This window comes from Psammomys obesus, unplaced genomic scaffold (assembly GCF_907164565.1).
Source record: "Psammomys obesus unplaced genomic scaffold, mPsaObe1.curated_primary_1811, whole genome shotgun sequence".
Taxonomy (NCBI): domain Eukaryota; kingdom Metazoa; phylum Chordata; class Mammalia; order Rodentia; family Muridae; genus Psammomys; species Psammomys obesus.
Genome location: NW_026587215.1, coordinates 3,979,095 through 3,996,187, shown reverse-complemented (window position 1 = coordinate 3,996,187; position 17,093 = coordinate 3,979,095). Strand labels below are relative to the sequence as shown.

At 47.7% G+C, this 17,093-nt stretch overlaps 1 protein-coding gene across 1 annotated transcript in view; it reads right to left on the bottom strand.

Annotated features, from left to right (window-relative positions):
- Positions 1-2,007: 2,007 nt before the first annotated feature.
- Positions 2,008-17,093, bottom strand: part of Xrcc6 (X-ray repair cross complementing 6) — a 16,220-nt gene continuing 1,134 nt past the window's right edge. Inside the window, exons 2-9 of the mRNA XM_055602969.1 lie at positions 15,365-15,548; positions 13,787-13,973; positions 11,563-11,731; positions 10,815-10,976; positions 9,096-9,225; positions 5,783-5,883; positions 4,491-4,604; positions 2,008-2,374 (exon numbers count right to left, since the gene is read on the bottom strand). Of these exons, the coding sequence (XP_055458944.1) occupies positions 2,178-2,374; positions 4,491-4,604; positions 5,783-5,883; positions 9,096-9,225; positions 10,815-10,976; positions 11,563-11,731; positions 13,787-13,973; positions 15,365-15,548 (1,244 nt within the window). The 3' untranslated portion in view covers positions 2,008-2,177. The remainder of the gene's footprint in view (positions 2,375-4,490; positions 4,605-5,782; positions 5,884-9,095; positions 9,226-10,814; positions 10,977-11,562; positions 11,732-13,786; positions 13,974-15,364; positions 15,549-17,093) is intronic.

Sequence of the window (17,093 nt, the reverse complement as noted above, 5' to 3'; positions counted from 1 at the left end):
TCTGGTTTTTGTATTTTTAAATTTTTCTTACAGGGTTGTTTTGTCCCCATCACCGTAGTCTTTCTTCTAACTTACTGAAATGGTAGACAGGCTGGCAAGAGAATGTCACTATTTAACAACAGGAAGAACCAGAAAAAACCTAAGCCAGGCATCTGCAAATTTCTTCCACTGTGCAGGATAGGATGACAGTCACACTGGTCCCTTGTGCCTTTGCATATATAAGCTCTCCATAAATGTTACCATGACTGAGGAGCTTTCTTTGGGTAGCAGCCCCTCTATCCCCTTATCATTTGAAGAGAAAATTTGATAATGATGGGCCTATGTCCAAGTGCCATTTATTAATATTCGGTGTGACTTTGATGTGTCTCATCAAAGCCTTATATTCTCATCCCACTCAGCTGTGCTTCTGAGGGTATCAAGGCAGTAACAGTAAAGGGATGTTCTGCAGACTCCAGGGACAGCCTGGGTGGGTTTAACTGCCTGGATCTTGAAGAGTAGCAGGAACAAAACAGTCAATTCATGTGGCAATAAAGGATTCCGGGGTAATCCGGTCTATGGCAGGAACTTAAAGCAGAGACAATACTATGGGGAAACATTCTCTCCTTGGTGAATGGAGATTTCTTGTGGAGTCATTTGACACCTGTGTTGGGAGCCCTTTTCCTCTTCCACAACATAGGTGAAATGTATTCTCAGTCACATGAAGAAAGTGATGAGTTGTTCATTCGTGAGCATTGTAATAAAGAAGTATGTTCATAGTTCATTTTAATGAACTGTGGCAGCAGTGCCTGATTTTCAGTTTTGTCAGCTAATGCTGAAATGCTTAGCATTTCTCAGGCAGTTGTGGCATGGGGGCGGAGGCCTGAAGTCTCAAGAGATCCCTTGTCTCCCTCCCAGGCTGTAATTACAGGATGCACTGCCACACTTTAGTGGTGCTTAGCTGCTCCGTCTCACTTGGTGCTCTGTACATGACAAGCAGCAAGCACACACCTACCACTGAGCTCTGTACTGAAGTCTTCCTTGTACAGATGTCACCTGGCAGGCCTGGTAGTTCAATATTCTCTCGTACAGGCTCGGTCACTAGAGTGGTAATACCCGAGTGTGAGCATGGTGTGCTTGGTGGCCTCACTGACCTCTGCACACTAGATGGCACTAACATTCCACCTCCACTCCCAACCAGAGATGATTAACTAGGAACAAGATCACCCACAGTTGAAAACCACTGTTGGCAGTCAGGCACATGCAGAATCTGTGTGTGTGACTGAGGTCACTGCCGCCTCTCCTGCTGTTTGTGCTTTATGCCTGTACCAAACTTAACACCTCAGCTTGAGAAATCTGTAAATAACTGTACCATAGTAGTAAATTAGGACAAGTTATATTCATTTTTCTCTTGTCTTGGCTGGGCCAGTATTCCTACTCCAGCAGAGAGCACACTTTAATCAAGGCACCTAAGACTCATCTGTCCTGCTTACCTACCAGGCCAGTCATCATACCAAGAAGCTGGGCATTTGTGGATGGTAGGGTTTCAGGTAGTTCTGTCTTAACTTCTTTGGCTAATCGGAATCCAAAAGGAATTGGATGGCTTGATTTTATTTTCTTTTTGTGTTCTGCCTGCGTAAATGTGTATGTTTACCATGTGCACACTCAGTGCTCGTGGAGGTCGGAGGCTATTGGGTGCCCTAGAAGTGGAGTTACGAGATGGTTATGAACCTGGATACTCCATAAGAGCAGCAAATGCTCTCTACTGCCGAGCCATCTCTCCAGCCCCAGCACCACACATTTAGAGAAAATGTGGGAGGACACATGGAAATAGAATCTTGCTAAGGCTTGTCACTCCAGAAGTACCTGTACGTCCAGTGTCCATGTCCTGTTCTTACCCCACCTTCACTAAGATGTTCTGGGTTTCCACTGTGATACGTACTTCTATGGGGAAAAAATTAAGATAGCCATTTACCAGTAGCCTATAGATTCAAGGCAGCTACTTACCCATTCACACTGAACTGTACCCACTATAGTTAGAGCTCTTTATTCATGCGAGTAAGGCACAGTGAGGTGGGAGGGCTTCAGTCTCCATGGTGAAGCCATTGCATTTCTGTCAGGCAGCTCTTCATAGCTGAGAAACCTTTCCTGCTGCCCTGGTAAGAACACAAGCAGGTGGCCTGGCTGTGGTGTGGAAATCTTCAGTTCTTCTCAAAGTGTCTGATGAGAACATCTAGCAGTTCCTGCTTCTTTGATCCACTCTTGAGCCCACAGGCCTTGCAGGCCTCCTTCAGCATAGGCACAGTGAGCTTGCCCAGTGTGCCCTTGACAACATGGGCCTTCAGCTCTTCTTCTGATAGCTCCACCTTGGGCTTTTTATTTGTAGAACCTTCATCATCTAGAGGAGGAGGACAGAAAGGAATGACCTAGAAATGCTTCCAGTGGTATCACAGCTACATGACAACAGGGCCCTATGATGTGGGCTGCAGATGGCCAATTACCATCTGTAAACCTAAAACAGCCTATCACTATTTTTTTCCCAAAAGAAAGTTTGTGATGCAAAATGGAGCAAGCAGGATGGCTCCCAGTCCTGTCCTCATGGGTCTACTAGGCAACAGGGATTAAATATGGCTTTACTTAGCCAAAGACAGCCAAAAGGATTAAAACCTAAACCAGAACCATTTCAAAATGGTGACGGTGCACCTGGTGCTTCTCTACAAACATGAGCCTGACAGTAAAGGAGAGCTGCCGGGTAGGAAGTGGTCGGTGCCAGGAAAATCCCAGTGAGACCACACCACTCCCAACTAGAGCGCAACATACACACCAAAACAGGCCATGTAGTCCCTCTGCCATTTTTTTTGTGGAAATTAAGATAGGAGCTGGAAAATGGCTCAGCACTGGCTGCTCTTCCAGAGGGCGCAGGTTCAATACCCATGGCCTTCATGTCTCACCTGTAGTCCCATGGGATCTGATGCTCTCTTCTGGTGTGCATATGTTGTCCATGCAGACAAAACACCCACTTACATACATTGATACATACATCTTTAAAATTTTCGATAATGTAAAGTACAAGACTGCAAAATCGTAGAAGCTATTGTGTGGTCCTCCCCTAAAACCCCAGCACCCAGGAGGGTCAGACAAGGGCAGCCTGAATTTGAGGATTTGCCTGGACTACAAAGCCTGTCTCAGCAAAACACACTAAAGAGCATATAAAAACAGACTCATTTCTTCCTAGACAGGGTATAAATGTTGCTTCTTTGGAGGCTGTATACCCCAGGCCTTCCTGTCAGATTTCTGAGTACTGGGACTATGGGCATGTGCGACCATACCCAACTTCTGATGCAGTTCTTATCAGGGAGAGGTGTGTGTATGCATATTGGGATTATATGCTACTGTGGCCATGCTTGGATTTTTCAAGTGGAGGCTGGGAATCTGAACTCAGGTCCTTATATTTGCCTATCCACCACTCTGAGCCACTAAGCTACTATCCCAAACCCCGCAGATTTAATGTTTCCCTCTTGACCCAGCAACTCTGCTGCTAAGAATTGCCCTATTGATCTGTTCAAACACACACAGGATTGTCAATGTTCACTGTAGAAAACCCCTAATACAAGGCCTCATTAAAAGGCGGGCAGGGATATCCGCCACTGGCTAAGTATGCCGTAGCCCAACTTTAATAACATTTGTAGTGTGTGGACATAAGAGAACAGATTAGTGGGATGGGTTTTCTTCTCCCACCTTTCTTTGGTCTCTAGGGAGGGAACTCTGGTTACTTGCACAGGGCAAGTGCCTTCACCCGCTGAGCCAGCTCATCAGCCTAATTTTTAAAATGAGGTAGAGGAGCTGGAGGTGGTTCCCAGAGTTCCACGGTGGCTCACGACCACCTGTAACTCCAGTTCCAAGAGACCTGATTCCCTTGTCTGACCTCTGCAGGCGCACCGGACGTGCAGGTGGTGCTCATACACACGTGAGGGCAAGACACTCGTACAGTGTTGAGAGAAATCTTTTAGTAAGTATGGGGCTGCTGAAGGGCCCATCAGATCCACGTATTTGCCACGTAAACCTGATTGACCCCCGGAGCCCAGAACTGACTCCTCAAAGCTGTCCTTTGAGCTCCACACATGCGCGCCATGGCATCGTGTGCCCGTACTCCCCCCCCCCCCCCCCCCCCCCCCCCCCCCCCCTCGCCCCCGCGCCCCGACCCCCCCCCCCCCCCCCCCCCCCCCCCACAAACAAGACGCTCATTTGTATAGAAATCTCTAGGCAAGTACTTTAACACTGAGCCACAGTACCCCTGCGTACAGACTTCCGGAAAGGCTGGGGTGCAGCTCTGTGATACAGCGCTTACGTGCATGTGTGAGATCCTGACCTTAACTCCCAGTGCCCCCCCCCCCACCCCCCCCCCCCCCAAAGAAAAAAGAAAAGAAAAGAAATGACCTCTGCGGTGAGACCATAAAGGCCACGAGGGCACCGCGCTACAGGAAGGTGCTTCGCGACTGTGCCCGGCCCCTCACCTTGTTTTCTCTTGGAAACTGTTTCCTCGGGATTATACCCTGGCGGGTAGACAAGCTCTTTGAACTCAGCTGCCAGGGAGCCCAGTCTTTTCTTTATGGCTTCAGCCTTGGGCACTAGAAAAACAGAACAACACAACGGTCAGGCGAGTCGCATGCAGACCAGTCATCTGTCCAGTTCCAGCTCTGTGGGGAACACCGAGAGAGCGCTGAGTCGGGCTAGGGGGAAGGGCTGGAGACAAGGCAGCTGACTGGGCCATGAAAACAAGCAACAAAATCCTCCTGGCATCCTTCCTGCATGGTGTCCTCAGAGTCCTAATTCCTGGAAGTGCCAGTCCTTACTTAAATGCATAGAACCTACCTGCATACATCCTACACACATCCTCGTGCTTCCTCACAGGCTGCTGAACCTGAGGGGCGCCGGCTGCTAGACCCAGCTAGACAGTCCCCACAATGATGCCTGCTTGTAACAGCAGCAGGAGGCCGCAGCTAACTAGGAAGCTAAGCAGGCCAAACTAATTGTCCTAGTCCTTTTAACTGTTACAAGGACCTTCATTACGTCCAATCTGCCTCAGTAACTATTCATTTTCTTGTCACAGTCCATGTCACTGTATCCTCATAAACATGAGAGAACACCACCATCAAGGGGTCTAGTAGCAAGGCCAGAGAAGCCCAGGCCTGACAGAAGAGCGGCAAGCACAGTGGTTCAGGGTGAGGGCCAGCACTCAGTTTCCCTGCGTACGCTACTGAGAGCTCAGCACCTGTTACTTGGTAAAGCCTTTCCCTTCTCTGTAAAGTTAAGGACAGCAATGGAGCCTGTTTCCAAATTCTGAATGTCAGCTGAGTCAGCAGGAAAACAGCACCTGCCACTGCAGGCCTCAGCAGGTGTTATCAACGTTAACTTTCACCGACACGTAGACATGGGGTGGCCTAGTTAGTTCAGAGTTGCGTCTCAGGGGCCTGGCACTTTTTCCTCCTGTCACTACAGAGCTAGCTGAATCTGTTCCACGCAGTCTGAGGTGACCTAGAAAACCTGTCAAGCAGAGACGGTCTGAATAAGGTTTGGAGCTGGCTAAAAACTGCCCCCACCCAGTATACACACACACGCACACGCACACACACACACACACACCCCAGCTCCACTTGGAGCTGAGACAGGGCCAGGCCTCTGATTTAAATTTAAAGGAAGTTCTCAGCTGAGCCTGTAGGTCACCACACAAAGTGGAAGAGCCCCTCCCCTCCCTCGGCTTCAATCCCTCTCACCGACAGAGCCCGGCTAAGCCCGTGTCCCTTACATGTCAGATCTACGACTTGCTCAGACTCCATCATATCCAGAGCCAGGGCTTCCAGGTTCCGGAAGTGCTGCTGCAGCACGGGGTTCTCAAAACTGTCACTCCTGTTAAAACAGCATCGAAACATGAGGGCTTCCCGAGAAAACAAAATATCCGGCTGAGCTAGGGCAGGTCTAAAGACGGTGGACAAAAACACCACAAGCAAACAGTGGAGACCTCAGAAATCAGTTTGTCTCTCCCCAACTTTCAGTGTATCACAGGACGCTGGGACATTAACTGCAGAGCAGGCTGGGCCTGTCACTGGAAGCTTTGGGGGGTGACGAGCATGCAGAAAACAGAGTGATGAAGAACAGAGAAAAAGACAGAGGAAGCAAGTGGGACGGAGAGGCAGAAAATCAAATGTTTTCTGTGTGCAGGGCAGCAGAGGAGGTCAGAGTCTGAGCCCAGAGGCACACACGGAGACTGCCCGGCTGCTACTGCTTTTCTATTGGCTGAGACTGAGAGAGGGGGTCTTGTGGCCCCAAAGCTTCTTTCACCTGAAAAACGGGCACAAACCAACCTGGTCTCTTCCAGATCTTCTTTTCTTTTTCCAAGCCTTTGTGTGTGCGCGCGCACCTGGGTGTGGGTGCCTGCAGAGGGCAGGAGTGTCCTGACAAAGGTGCCGAGCTCTGCAAGCGCAGTGGATGCCCTCCTTAGCTGCCCCCTTTCAGGGTGTCGATGGCGCGGCATATACAACAGTGTCTGACACAGGGACCGTTTCATTGTTGGTGTGTGTGACACGCGCACCTGAGATCAAACCCAGAGCCTACATGCTAGGTGCACGCCAGACCCACACAGTAGACGCTCAGTGCTCACACAGTCAAGGAAAGGACTATAGCAGGAACTCAGAGCTGAAGGAGAAAGGACTCTTTTTGGTTTTTGTTGTTTGTTTTTTTTTGTTTTGTTTTTTAAGACAGGGTTTCAGATATTCCAAGCTGGCCTCAAACTCATTATGTAGCCACGGATACCCTGAAATCCTGGTACTCCTGCGGCTACTTCCCCAAGTGCCATGATTCCAGGCGTGTGCCACAAACCTAATGAAAAGTATCATTTGCCCAGAAGTAACACAGATATAAAAGACAGAATGTGAAACGCTCTCTAACTCAATGAGATAAAGGCTTTTGTTTGGTTTTGTTTTTTTTTCAAGACAGGGTTTTCCTGTGTAGCCACCGCTGTCCTAGAACTCAAACTCACAGATCTGCCTGCCTCTGCCTCCCAGCTGCTGGGATTAAAGGCGTGCACAACCACCATCCAGCGAAAAGAGACCTTTTTAAACTGACTTTATTTATACACTGACTACAGGCCAAGCGTGGTGGTGCGTGCTGCTAATTCCAGCACCCAGGCTACTCTGGGCTATCCAGCTCCGACCTTCAGCTCCAGCCTGACAGGTCTTTGCTATCATGAAGAGAAAGCAGTTACTGTGTATAGAAAAAGCCCAAATCTCTACAGCAGCCAACACTGTATCCCAGCTTTTTAGAAGAAAGAGAGACTCTTCTTTCTTTCTGATTGGAATCAGTAAATACTGCTCTTCACGTCCTCTGGCCAAGTGGTTCTTCCTAAACATGGAAAATGGGGATGGGGGTAGGAATAGGATGAAATACCAACTTGAATTAATTTATCTTGAAATCTTTAGTCAGGCTGAGAATTTAGTCAGTTGAGTGGATAAGGAATATAGTATATGTTTACATTAAGTATATTAGAATATTAGTCAGCCTTTAAAAAAACAAAAAGGAAGGGGCCAGAGAGACGGCTCTGTGGTATAGACCAGGGTTTGCACACACATGACGCACAAACATACGTTCAGCTAAAACACTACACACATCAAATAAAAACCAACCTTTTAAAGAATGTTTTAATTGACTAAAGAAGGAAATCCAGACACAGGCAGCAACGACGCTGCATCTGGATCTTACCCTGAGGGAGAGAATCAGATCCGGAAGGGCAAGCACTACTTGATTCCGCTCAGGTGCATGCATGCCAACAGTCAAACTCTTGGGAACAGAGAATGGTGGAGGCCAGGGGACGGGAGGGGACAGCTGCTCATCGGCAGGTCTCACACTGCAACTGTGCAAGATGACCGTGGGCCCCACGGCATCCTCCTACGGTCTCTCGACAGTGTCCTGACAACCTATTAAGGAGGCAGATGTCTTACAGAGCATACACACTGAGAAGAGAAGGTGGCATGTGACAATTATGTTTGTAGCCACACTGTTAAGTAGGCTTGAAAGATGGAAGACAGCCAACTCTTTTAAGTTGTCCTCTGACCTCTACCCATAAGCTGTGGGTACACACACAAAATAAATAACAAAGGTAAAAATTTCTTCTCTGTTAATAAAAAGTGACTTGAGAGCTGGGCGCAGAGGCACATGCCTTTAATCCCAGGATTCAGGAGGCAGAAGCAGGCAAGACCCTCAGTTCGAGGCCAGCCTAGTCTACAAGGTGAGTTCCAAGACAGCCAGCGCTACACAGAGAAACCCTGTCTCAAAAAAGCCAAAGAGAAGAAGAAAGGACTTGAGAGCTGAAGAGACAGTTCAGCAATCAAGAGTACGTGCTGCCCTTGAAGAAGGCCTGGGTTCAGTTCCCAGCACCTACAAGGTGGTGGTTCAAGCTGGCTTTAACTACAGTCCTAGGAGCATGCAACACCTCCTCTGACCTCCTTGAGCACTAGGCATGGGCCCAGCGCACACACACACACACAGGCTAACCCCGCTACACACACACATAAAATAAATCAATCTTAAAGATGGGGGCACGGTGAGACAAACCTGTAACCCCAGCATTCAGAACAAGGCAGGAGTACTGTAAATTTGAGGCTAGCCTGGGCTATATATTGAGTTCTAGTCCAGCCTGAGTTACAGAGTAAAAGATAGCACCTAAAACAAACAGGAGATGGACTAAGCATGTGCCACTCTGTGAACCTGTTAAACAACTAGCCTCTCCTTTCCAAGACAGTGTGACTCACTTAGGTAACCCAGGCTGGCCTCAAATGTGCGATCCTCCAGCCTCAACTCGAAGGTGACAGGCATGTGCCACCACACGATTACTAACCTGACTTTTTAGATCTAGCAGCAGTCTGAGACTCTTCGAGAGAAGCACGGCTTCCACTCTCTATGTACTTTTTGAGTTCTTGGTGACAAGTAATGATCTTAATGATCTCCTGTTTTCTCCTAACTGAACAGAAGAACCGCACCCTCTCAGTCTATGTCCTGAGACTTCTACTGTGGCTCAACTCTGGAGGCGGCCGCAGACGAAAGCCCGAGAAGGACGCAGCACTCACCTGTATGTGAAGCGGAGCTTATGAACAATAGCCTTCATCTTGTCTATCTGCTTGGGGTTGGCCATCACTTTCTCAGTAAAGGGCACCTTCCGCTTGTCGTCAGCATAGGGGAGGAAGACAAGCTGGAAGCCTGAGGAAGGGAGACAGGTCTTCTGAGATATGACTTAGTGATGCAGCTGTTTGTCACCTCTCTGTGTCCTGTGATGCTGGGGCTGGGAGTTACAAATCCAGTTTCTCCATTATCAGGTGACACCTGGAAAAGTCAGTCTAACAGCCTCTCTGGTGGTAAATAGGAAGCAGAACAGAGGATGGGGGCCAAAACAAGAAGCAACAACCAGGCAGCAGCAGTGGTCCCAGCATCTAGCTTTGTTGTTGTTATTATTATTATCATTATCATTATTATTATTATTACTATTATTATGTTTTGGATAATCCACAGCTGGACTGTGTCACCCCTGAGGAGCCAAGTCTCAGTGTCACTGGGATCTCCTCTAAGCGCCAGCCTTTTCCCATCTTTATTCTAGCTTCTAGCACACATTAAAGAGGTAGGAGCTACGTGGTGCCCGGTCCGGTTCCTTAATGGAAACATCCAGCCGCTGTAACCAATGTTGCTACCTGGTAGAGGCCCTTGATGACAGTGCTGAAGGTGTTAAGCAAATGAGTGAGCGGGCCAGATTTTCCCCTCTGCCCTCTGGCCCCCCTGGGTGCCTGCTATTGACTTTGAGCCTGCTGCTGGGTTTGGACAGGCAGCCTGGGCAGCACACGGCATGAAAAGGTGACAGCAGCTGAGAGGTGAAGCGCTTAATAACCAAGCATTCTGCTGAGGTGACAGTGATTGAAATAGCTTCAAAACAGCAATGGCATTTGTTCTTGTTTTTGTTTTGTTTTCCTGTGTAGCCTTGGCTGTCCTGGACTCACTTTGTAGACCAGGCTGGCCTGAACTCACAGATCCACCTGTCTCTGAGATTACAGGCGTGTGCCACTGCGCCCGGCTGGCATGTGTTCTTAGTAGCATGGCTAGATGGCCACATCCCATGCTAGGCATGAGCACACCTAATTATGTCAAAACAAGTTTCCAGTGAGAACAGGAAGTTTAAGTTCTGTGCCCAAGGTTAAAGTTAACAAGAGGCAGAGATGGTTCCAAAACAAAAGAAAGTGAGCTCTCAGATGTACAGCATGAGACAAAGTCACAGCTGGGTGTGGCGGTGCACACCTGTAATCACGGCTCTCAGGAGGCAGGGACAGGAGGAACAGGAGTCCAAGGGCAGCCTGGGCTACATGGTGAGACCATGAATGGAGGGGCTAAAAAGAGACAAAAGCATTCAGACTCTAAGTATCTATGTTTTTTCTGCTACACCACACAGCCTTGGCAATTACAGGACATAAACCAAGTGTTAAGGGTGATATGACCCTCTCAGTAAAGAAAAATATCAGCAGAGAAACCCTGAAACTTGCACCAGGAATGTGCAAATAGTCACGATGGACACAGCTCTGAAGCCTGACCACATTATCTCCCCATGTGACTCTGCACGATGCTGTGTGTCTCACACCCACCCATCGGTGGTGGCCTGGCCTGGCCTGTCCGGGCGTTACGTCCACCTAAAGAACCTTAAAAACACACATTTCCCAGGTTTGATGCGGGACTTGGGTGCTTCAGGCCCCCTAAGGGCTCCCAAACCACATGCCAGGACAGAGAGCCTGGATCTCTCTGCCACGTACCTGCTGGAGTGAGCTGGATATTCTGATCATCTAGCTCCTCTTCCTGTGGCACCAAAGCCACAAAATAAGGGGGGGTGTTCTTTCGGGCTGTGTATCTACACACCGCCATGACCTCCTTCTCCACACACTTGGTGAGCAGAGCGCTGAACAAGGTGGAGCTCCCTGGAAAACAAATACCACAGTGGCCTGCATCTCTTTCTCCCCTGTCCCCCAGCACAATAGTGTCTGAGCTCACTTGGTAATCCAGGCTGGCCACGAGCTCACAGAGATCCACCTGCCTCTGCCTCTGCCTCCTGAGCACTGGGATTAAAGGCGTGCACCACCAGCTGGCCAAGACATCAAAATACCCCATTTGCATCTCTTGTATGGTGTCCAACCAACATCCATTTAGGAAACATGGCCCAGTAAACCCACTGACAGTTGCTGGTTCCCCCTTGTTCTGTGTACTTACCACTTACCACGCAGGGACAGCCCAGGTATAAAAACAGGGTGTCATGCTAACTGTGATGGCTCAGAGGTTAAGAGCACTGGCTGCTCTTCCAGAGGTCCTGAGTTCAATTCCCAGCAACCACATGGTGGCTCACACCCATCTGTAAGGAGATTTGGTGCCCTCTTCTGGTGTGCAAGTGTACATGCAGACAGAACATTGTATACATAATAAACAAATAAATCTTTTAAAAAAAAAAAGGTGTCTACACATTCACCATTTACTCCTCGGGGTACGTGAACAGGGAGCCTCCACACTCACCATTCACCAGGGCCTCCTCCGGGTACACGAACAGGGAGGGCCTCAGGTAGTGGTGCCTCTTCAGCATTACCATGGGCTTAAAGCCCACGAGAATCAAACCTGGCTCTTCAAACCGCTTCAGCTCCTCCGTCTCCTCTTTCTCTAGCACAATCTGACGACTCCCATAGGTCTAAAGGAGAAAGGATGGGAATAACAAGGACACAAAAGGCCTATGTGGGGATACATTTGTGGCCACCAAACACAAGCAAGTTAAAATTAGCTCTAGGAGGGCCGGGCTCTTGCTTAGTGCAAGAGCATGTGCTATACAACTATTAGGATGTGTTTGGATCCCTGGCACCCATGTACCAGCAGAGGTAACCAGAACCCCAGTGTTGGGTTGGGGGAGAAGACAGGAGGAGCTCGAGGCTTGCTGGCCAGCCAACTTGGTTAGGAAAACAATAAGCTTAGGTTCGGTGAGTAACCCTGTCTCAAGGGAGTAAGGCAGAGGACAGAGAAGAATGTCCAATGTCCTCCTCTGGCCTCTACATTTAAGTGCACGGTACACGTGCACACACAGACAGGCAGGCAGGCCCGCACGCACCAGCTCTCTTCAAGGAGCGGGAAGATGGGTAACCACAGATGTCCTCCTCAAACAACTGGTAATGAGCATTTACTTAAGGAGTTCCAGGTAATTTACATATGTCATAAACTTCTCTGTAACAATCCTGGGAGGTAGGTTTAACAGGCACTGCAGGGATGGCTCAACAGCAAGCACCTGCCTAGCAATCAGGAGGCTTTGGGTTTGATCTGAAGTAGAACAAGCAAAACAACCACCAAAAACTTGTTTAACAGTCGACCGAAATGAGGGCCAAGAGTTGGGCAACAGGCTCCTGACTGAACAACGACAGCGCTCTTTAAATCCAGGTCATTCTGGTGCCAAAGGCCACGCTCCTGAGAAACTTTTTTCTCTTATTCTGCATTTCCTGAGCTCCTGCTCCCATCCACAATACACAACAGATATGCAAACCAAGGACTGGGTAGATAGCTCAATGGAAGAGTACTTTTCTCACAGGACTCTATGGGATGGGAAGCCCCATATCAGGTTCTAGATTGAGTTCTCAGAGGAAGGCAGCAAGAAACACACCTAAATATTACTTGCAAATCTGAACCTTGATCCTGGAATATGATTAATATAAGAACTTGGTGGCAGAGTCAAATATGGGCTTCTAACTAAAAAGGGCCCTTCAGATTTATTCAGGCAACTGGATCAATAAACTCAGTGGTGAGAGGGCTACTACCCAATAAGCCAACATGACAGTCTAGTTACCTACAAATCGAAGAGAATGTCTTATACCATCAAACAGGAGGATGGACTCTCTGGTGTGAAATTTATACTCAGAAAAAAACAAAAACATAGGCTGAATAAAAATATTTAATTTTAGTCAGACAGGTCCTGAACTTATACAAAAATCTGACCCTCCCCCACATTTTACATAATTAAAAAGGATGTGTTCCACCAGCTACGGTGGTGCATGCCCTTAATCACAGCAACAGAGAGGGAGAGGCAAGTGCATCTCTGAGTTTGAGACCAGCCTGGTCTCCATGAGAACCTGTCTCAAGACAATGAAAGATGGTCTCAGTTTTCAGTACCACATCCTCATAAAAAATATACAGCAGAGAAAGGACTGGAAGAGGGTGAGCTCTACATGGCCTTTCATGCTCAAGAAAGAAGATGTGGTCATTTCAGAACAAGAAAAAGATCTGGCTGGCTCAGCAAGAAGACATTCTCACAAACAGTCCACTGCATGTGTAAACCCTAACTGCTCATCACTTGGGGGAAACTACAAAGCACTTCCTGTCGCTGTACTTAAGCAGTTACAGCAGTATATGCTGAGCAGCCAAGGCCAAAGTTTCCACCAACACCTGGCCTGTTTGCCTTGTGCCTGCCGCCTCTTTGCTGGGATTAAAGTCACGTGCCACCAAGCCCAGCTCCTGTTTTGTTTTGTTTTGTAAGATTTATTTATCTGCATGTATGTATGCGCACATGTGCATGAGGAAGAAAGGCTCTAACCTCCTGGAACTGAAGTTATGGATGGCTGTACGCCACCATGTGGATGCTGGGAACAGAACCTAGGGACCCTGAAAGAACAGCAAGTAATCTCTTAACTGCAAAGCCATCCCCACAGCCCCCACCTGCCTGCCAACTCTTGAACAGAAGATTCAGGAGGGAGGGCTGGCCACCTACCAGAGACCGCTTGGTATCACTAGGCAGGAGCAGACTGCCTGTGTTCACATTAAAAGTCCTCGTCTTGGTTTTCACTGGTTCATTGGTTTCTCGATAGAGCCTCACGGGAAAAGGCTTGGTAGCTTTCTGGATCAGGTTATAAATGCCCACCATGAGCACTACATCTTTACCGAGCTTGAACTTCAACCTGAGGGAGAAGAAAGAAAGAGAAAAAAAGCAAGTTGACACGCGAGGGTTGTACTTTCCTATGTAAAATGCTTTCACAGCACCCACATTTCAATTTGTCTTATTCTTTCCAGCAATCTCTTAGAATGCAAGCAGGGTGTGAACTTTAAATAGAAAAAACATCACTGGGAGTGGTGGTACAGATGCAAGCCCAGCAGGTGAGGAGCTAAGACAGTAAGACTGACCTCAAAGCTAGCATGGGGAACATAACAAGTACCAGGCTAGGCAGGTCTACATACAAGACTCTATCCAAAACAGTAATAAAAACAAACAAACAAATCAAAGAAAAGGTGGAGAAAAAGCAAAATGCAGCTAAGCATGGTAGCAGACACCTGTAATCCCAGCGTACAGTACATGGCAAGACCTTTCTTTAAAAAAAAAAAAAAGCCAGAGCTAGGCACAGTGGCATATGCCTGTAATCCCAGCACTCTGGGAGGCAAAGGCAGGCAGAGCTCTGAGTTTGAGGCCAGCCTGTTCTACAAAGTGAGTCTAAGACAGTCAAGGCTACACAGAGAAACCCTGTCGGGGAGAAAAAAAAAAGCTAGACATGGTGGCACATACCTGTAATCCCAGCACTCAGGGAGGCAGGTGGATCGCTGTGAGTTTGAGGCCAGCCTGGTCTACAAAGCAAGTCCAGGCTACACAGAGAAACACTGGCTTGAAACCAATTTAAAAAGAAGAAAGAAAGAAAGAAAGGAAGGAAGGAAGGAAGGAAGGAAGGAAGGAAGGAAGGAAGGAAGGAAGGAAGGAAAGAAAGAAAGAAAGAAAGAAAGAAAGAAAGAAAGAAAGAAAGAAAGAAAGAAAGAAGGAAAGAAAGAAAGAAAGAAAGAAAAAGAAATCTAACAACTTAGTAACTATTGACCGCATGGTATAGGAATTCAAAATAAAGCTTTAAACCCAGCACTTGGGAAGCAAAGGAGGATCTTTAAGTTCAAGGCTTTGCCTTGTTTACAGGCAAGTTCCAGGACAGGCAAAGAAACACAGAGAAACACTGTCTTGAAACAGCAATAAATAAATACATACATACACACATAACATGTTGGCTTCTCTCTGTGTATTTGATGTCTTTTATGCACTCCCTACAATAAATAAGCTAATGAGGCAGATGTTACTACAATCTGCCATACAGAGAGCAGAAAAAGTACTACGGCATGCAGCAGAGTACTTAGCCATCCAGGGAAGGAAGGCTGCTGTGTTACTGTGGAGACAGGGAAGAGAAGTGACAGCTCACACCATCCTGAGGAAGCCAGCGGCGGCACAGTTTGGCAGAAGCACAGGCCGGGAAGGCAGAGCTATGCATTCCTGGTGGTTTGTTAGGGAAGTACGGGCAGCGAGCGCTGGCTGGGTGCCCACCTGGCCAGCGCTCGCTTTTTGGTCTCCTTGGCTCGGACCTTCCTCAGCAGATCTTCCAGCTTGCTTGACTCCTCAAAGTGAACCCCGAGGTCCTCATCCTCAGCGATGCTGATGATGTCTCTGTAGAACAAGGATATGCGAAAGCCCCCTTGCTTCTTCAGGTGCATCAAGTCAATGAAGATCCCTGATGTGAGGAAAGAGTAAAGCCAGGGGCAACAAAGTGCAGCAAACGAGAATTATTGTTTTGTTTCGAGACAGGTCGCATCATGGAGCCCTGGCTGGCCTGGAACTCACTTTGTAGACCAGGCTGGGCTGGAATTCAGAGATCCATCTGCCTCTGCCTCTGCCTCACCAGTGCTGGAATTGAAGGCTAAATTTGTTTATTTTTATTGGGGATGGGGATGGGAATGGGGCTTAAATTTTTGTGTAAATAGAGATGGTGTCAGGCCAGAGATGTGGTGATGTATATTGATAATACTAATTCTTGGGAGGCAGAGGCAGGAGGAACGTAACAAGTTAGAAGTCAATAGGTCTACATACATGGCAAATTCTGGACCAGCCAGGGATACATAGTGAGACCTTACTTCCAGAAAGAGAAAGATTCAAGCGATCATGTCTATATGCCAAACATGCAAAAAATCCTAGCAGTAGGGAGGCTGAGGCAGGAGAACTGCTGTTGAGTATGAGGCTACTGACATTGGGCCACATATTGAATTTTGGGTACTCATCAGTTATGACGCAGCCTATTTATTTATTTAGGTTTTTAAAAATAGAGAAAAGCAGCCAAGTGCAGTGGTGGAGCTCACCTGTAATCACAGTGGTCAGGGTTAGGACCAGCAACCTTCAGAGCAGCCTGGGTGAGAAGAGAATCTGAATCTATCACACGAACAGGTGGTGCTCAGTGTCTTGCTATGCGACCGGGTCTGAAACTCCTAGATTAAGCAATCCTCCTGCCTCAGTGCCCCATGCATCTGAAGCTGTGGGACACAACACTGTGCCCAACTCAAGCATCTGCTTTCAGTTATGTTCAAATTTGCTCATTTGCTGGTTTCTTATTTTGAGAGAGGGCTTCACTCTGGGACCAGGCTGGAACCCACATTCCTCTTGGCTCAGTCTTCAAAGTACTGGGATTTGGGGCATGCCAAACATCCTTTCCTCTTTCTTTCTTTTTTTTTTTTTTAAAGATGTACTTAAGTGTTTTATTTGCCTGTATGTCTCTCTACTTCATAAATGCAGTGGCCATAGAGGCCAGAAGAGGGGGATGGATGCCTTTCAAATGCCCCCCCCCCCCCACCAGGCTAGGCATGGCAGTGTACAACACTAACCCTACCCACTTGGGAGGCTAAGACAGAAGGATTCTCCTGATTGAGGCCTGCCTGGCTACATAGTAAGTTCCAGACCAACACAGCTTCTATAGCAAAACCATCTCAAAAAGCAAACAAAGCCACCCACAAAATCTACATGAACTTAACAATTTCAGGACCTAGAGAAAGTTATTATGCCAATCAGTTATTATAACTACTTCAAACAACACCCAAAGAACCACCAATCATTGCACCACTGAGGCCAAGACAAGCAAGCTCTGGTAGAGACCCTTAGACAGTTGGCAAGGCCATTAGGCCACACTAGTTTCACCCCTGGTTTTACTCTTCTTGATGGCAAAAGCAATGCTTGACCTCAGCTATTAAAAAAAAAAAGTTAGGAACCATTTAAAATAATAAGAAGGGCC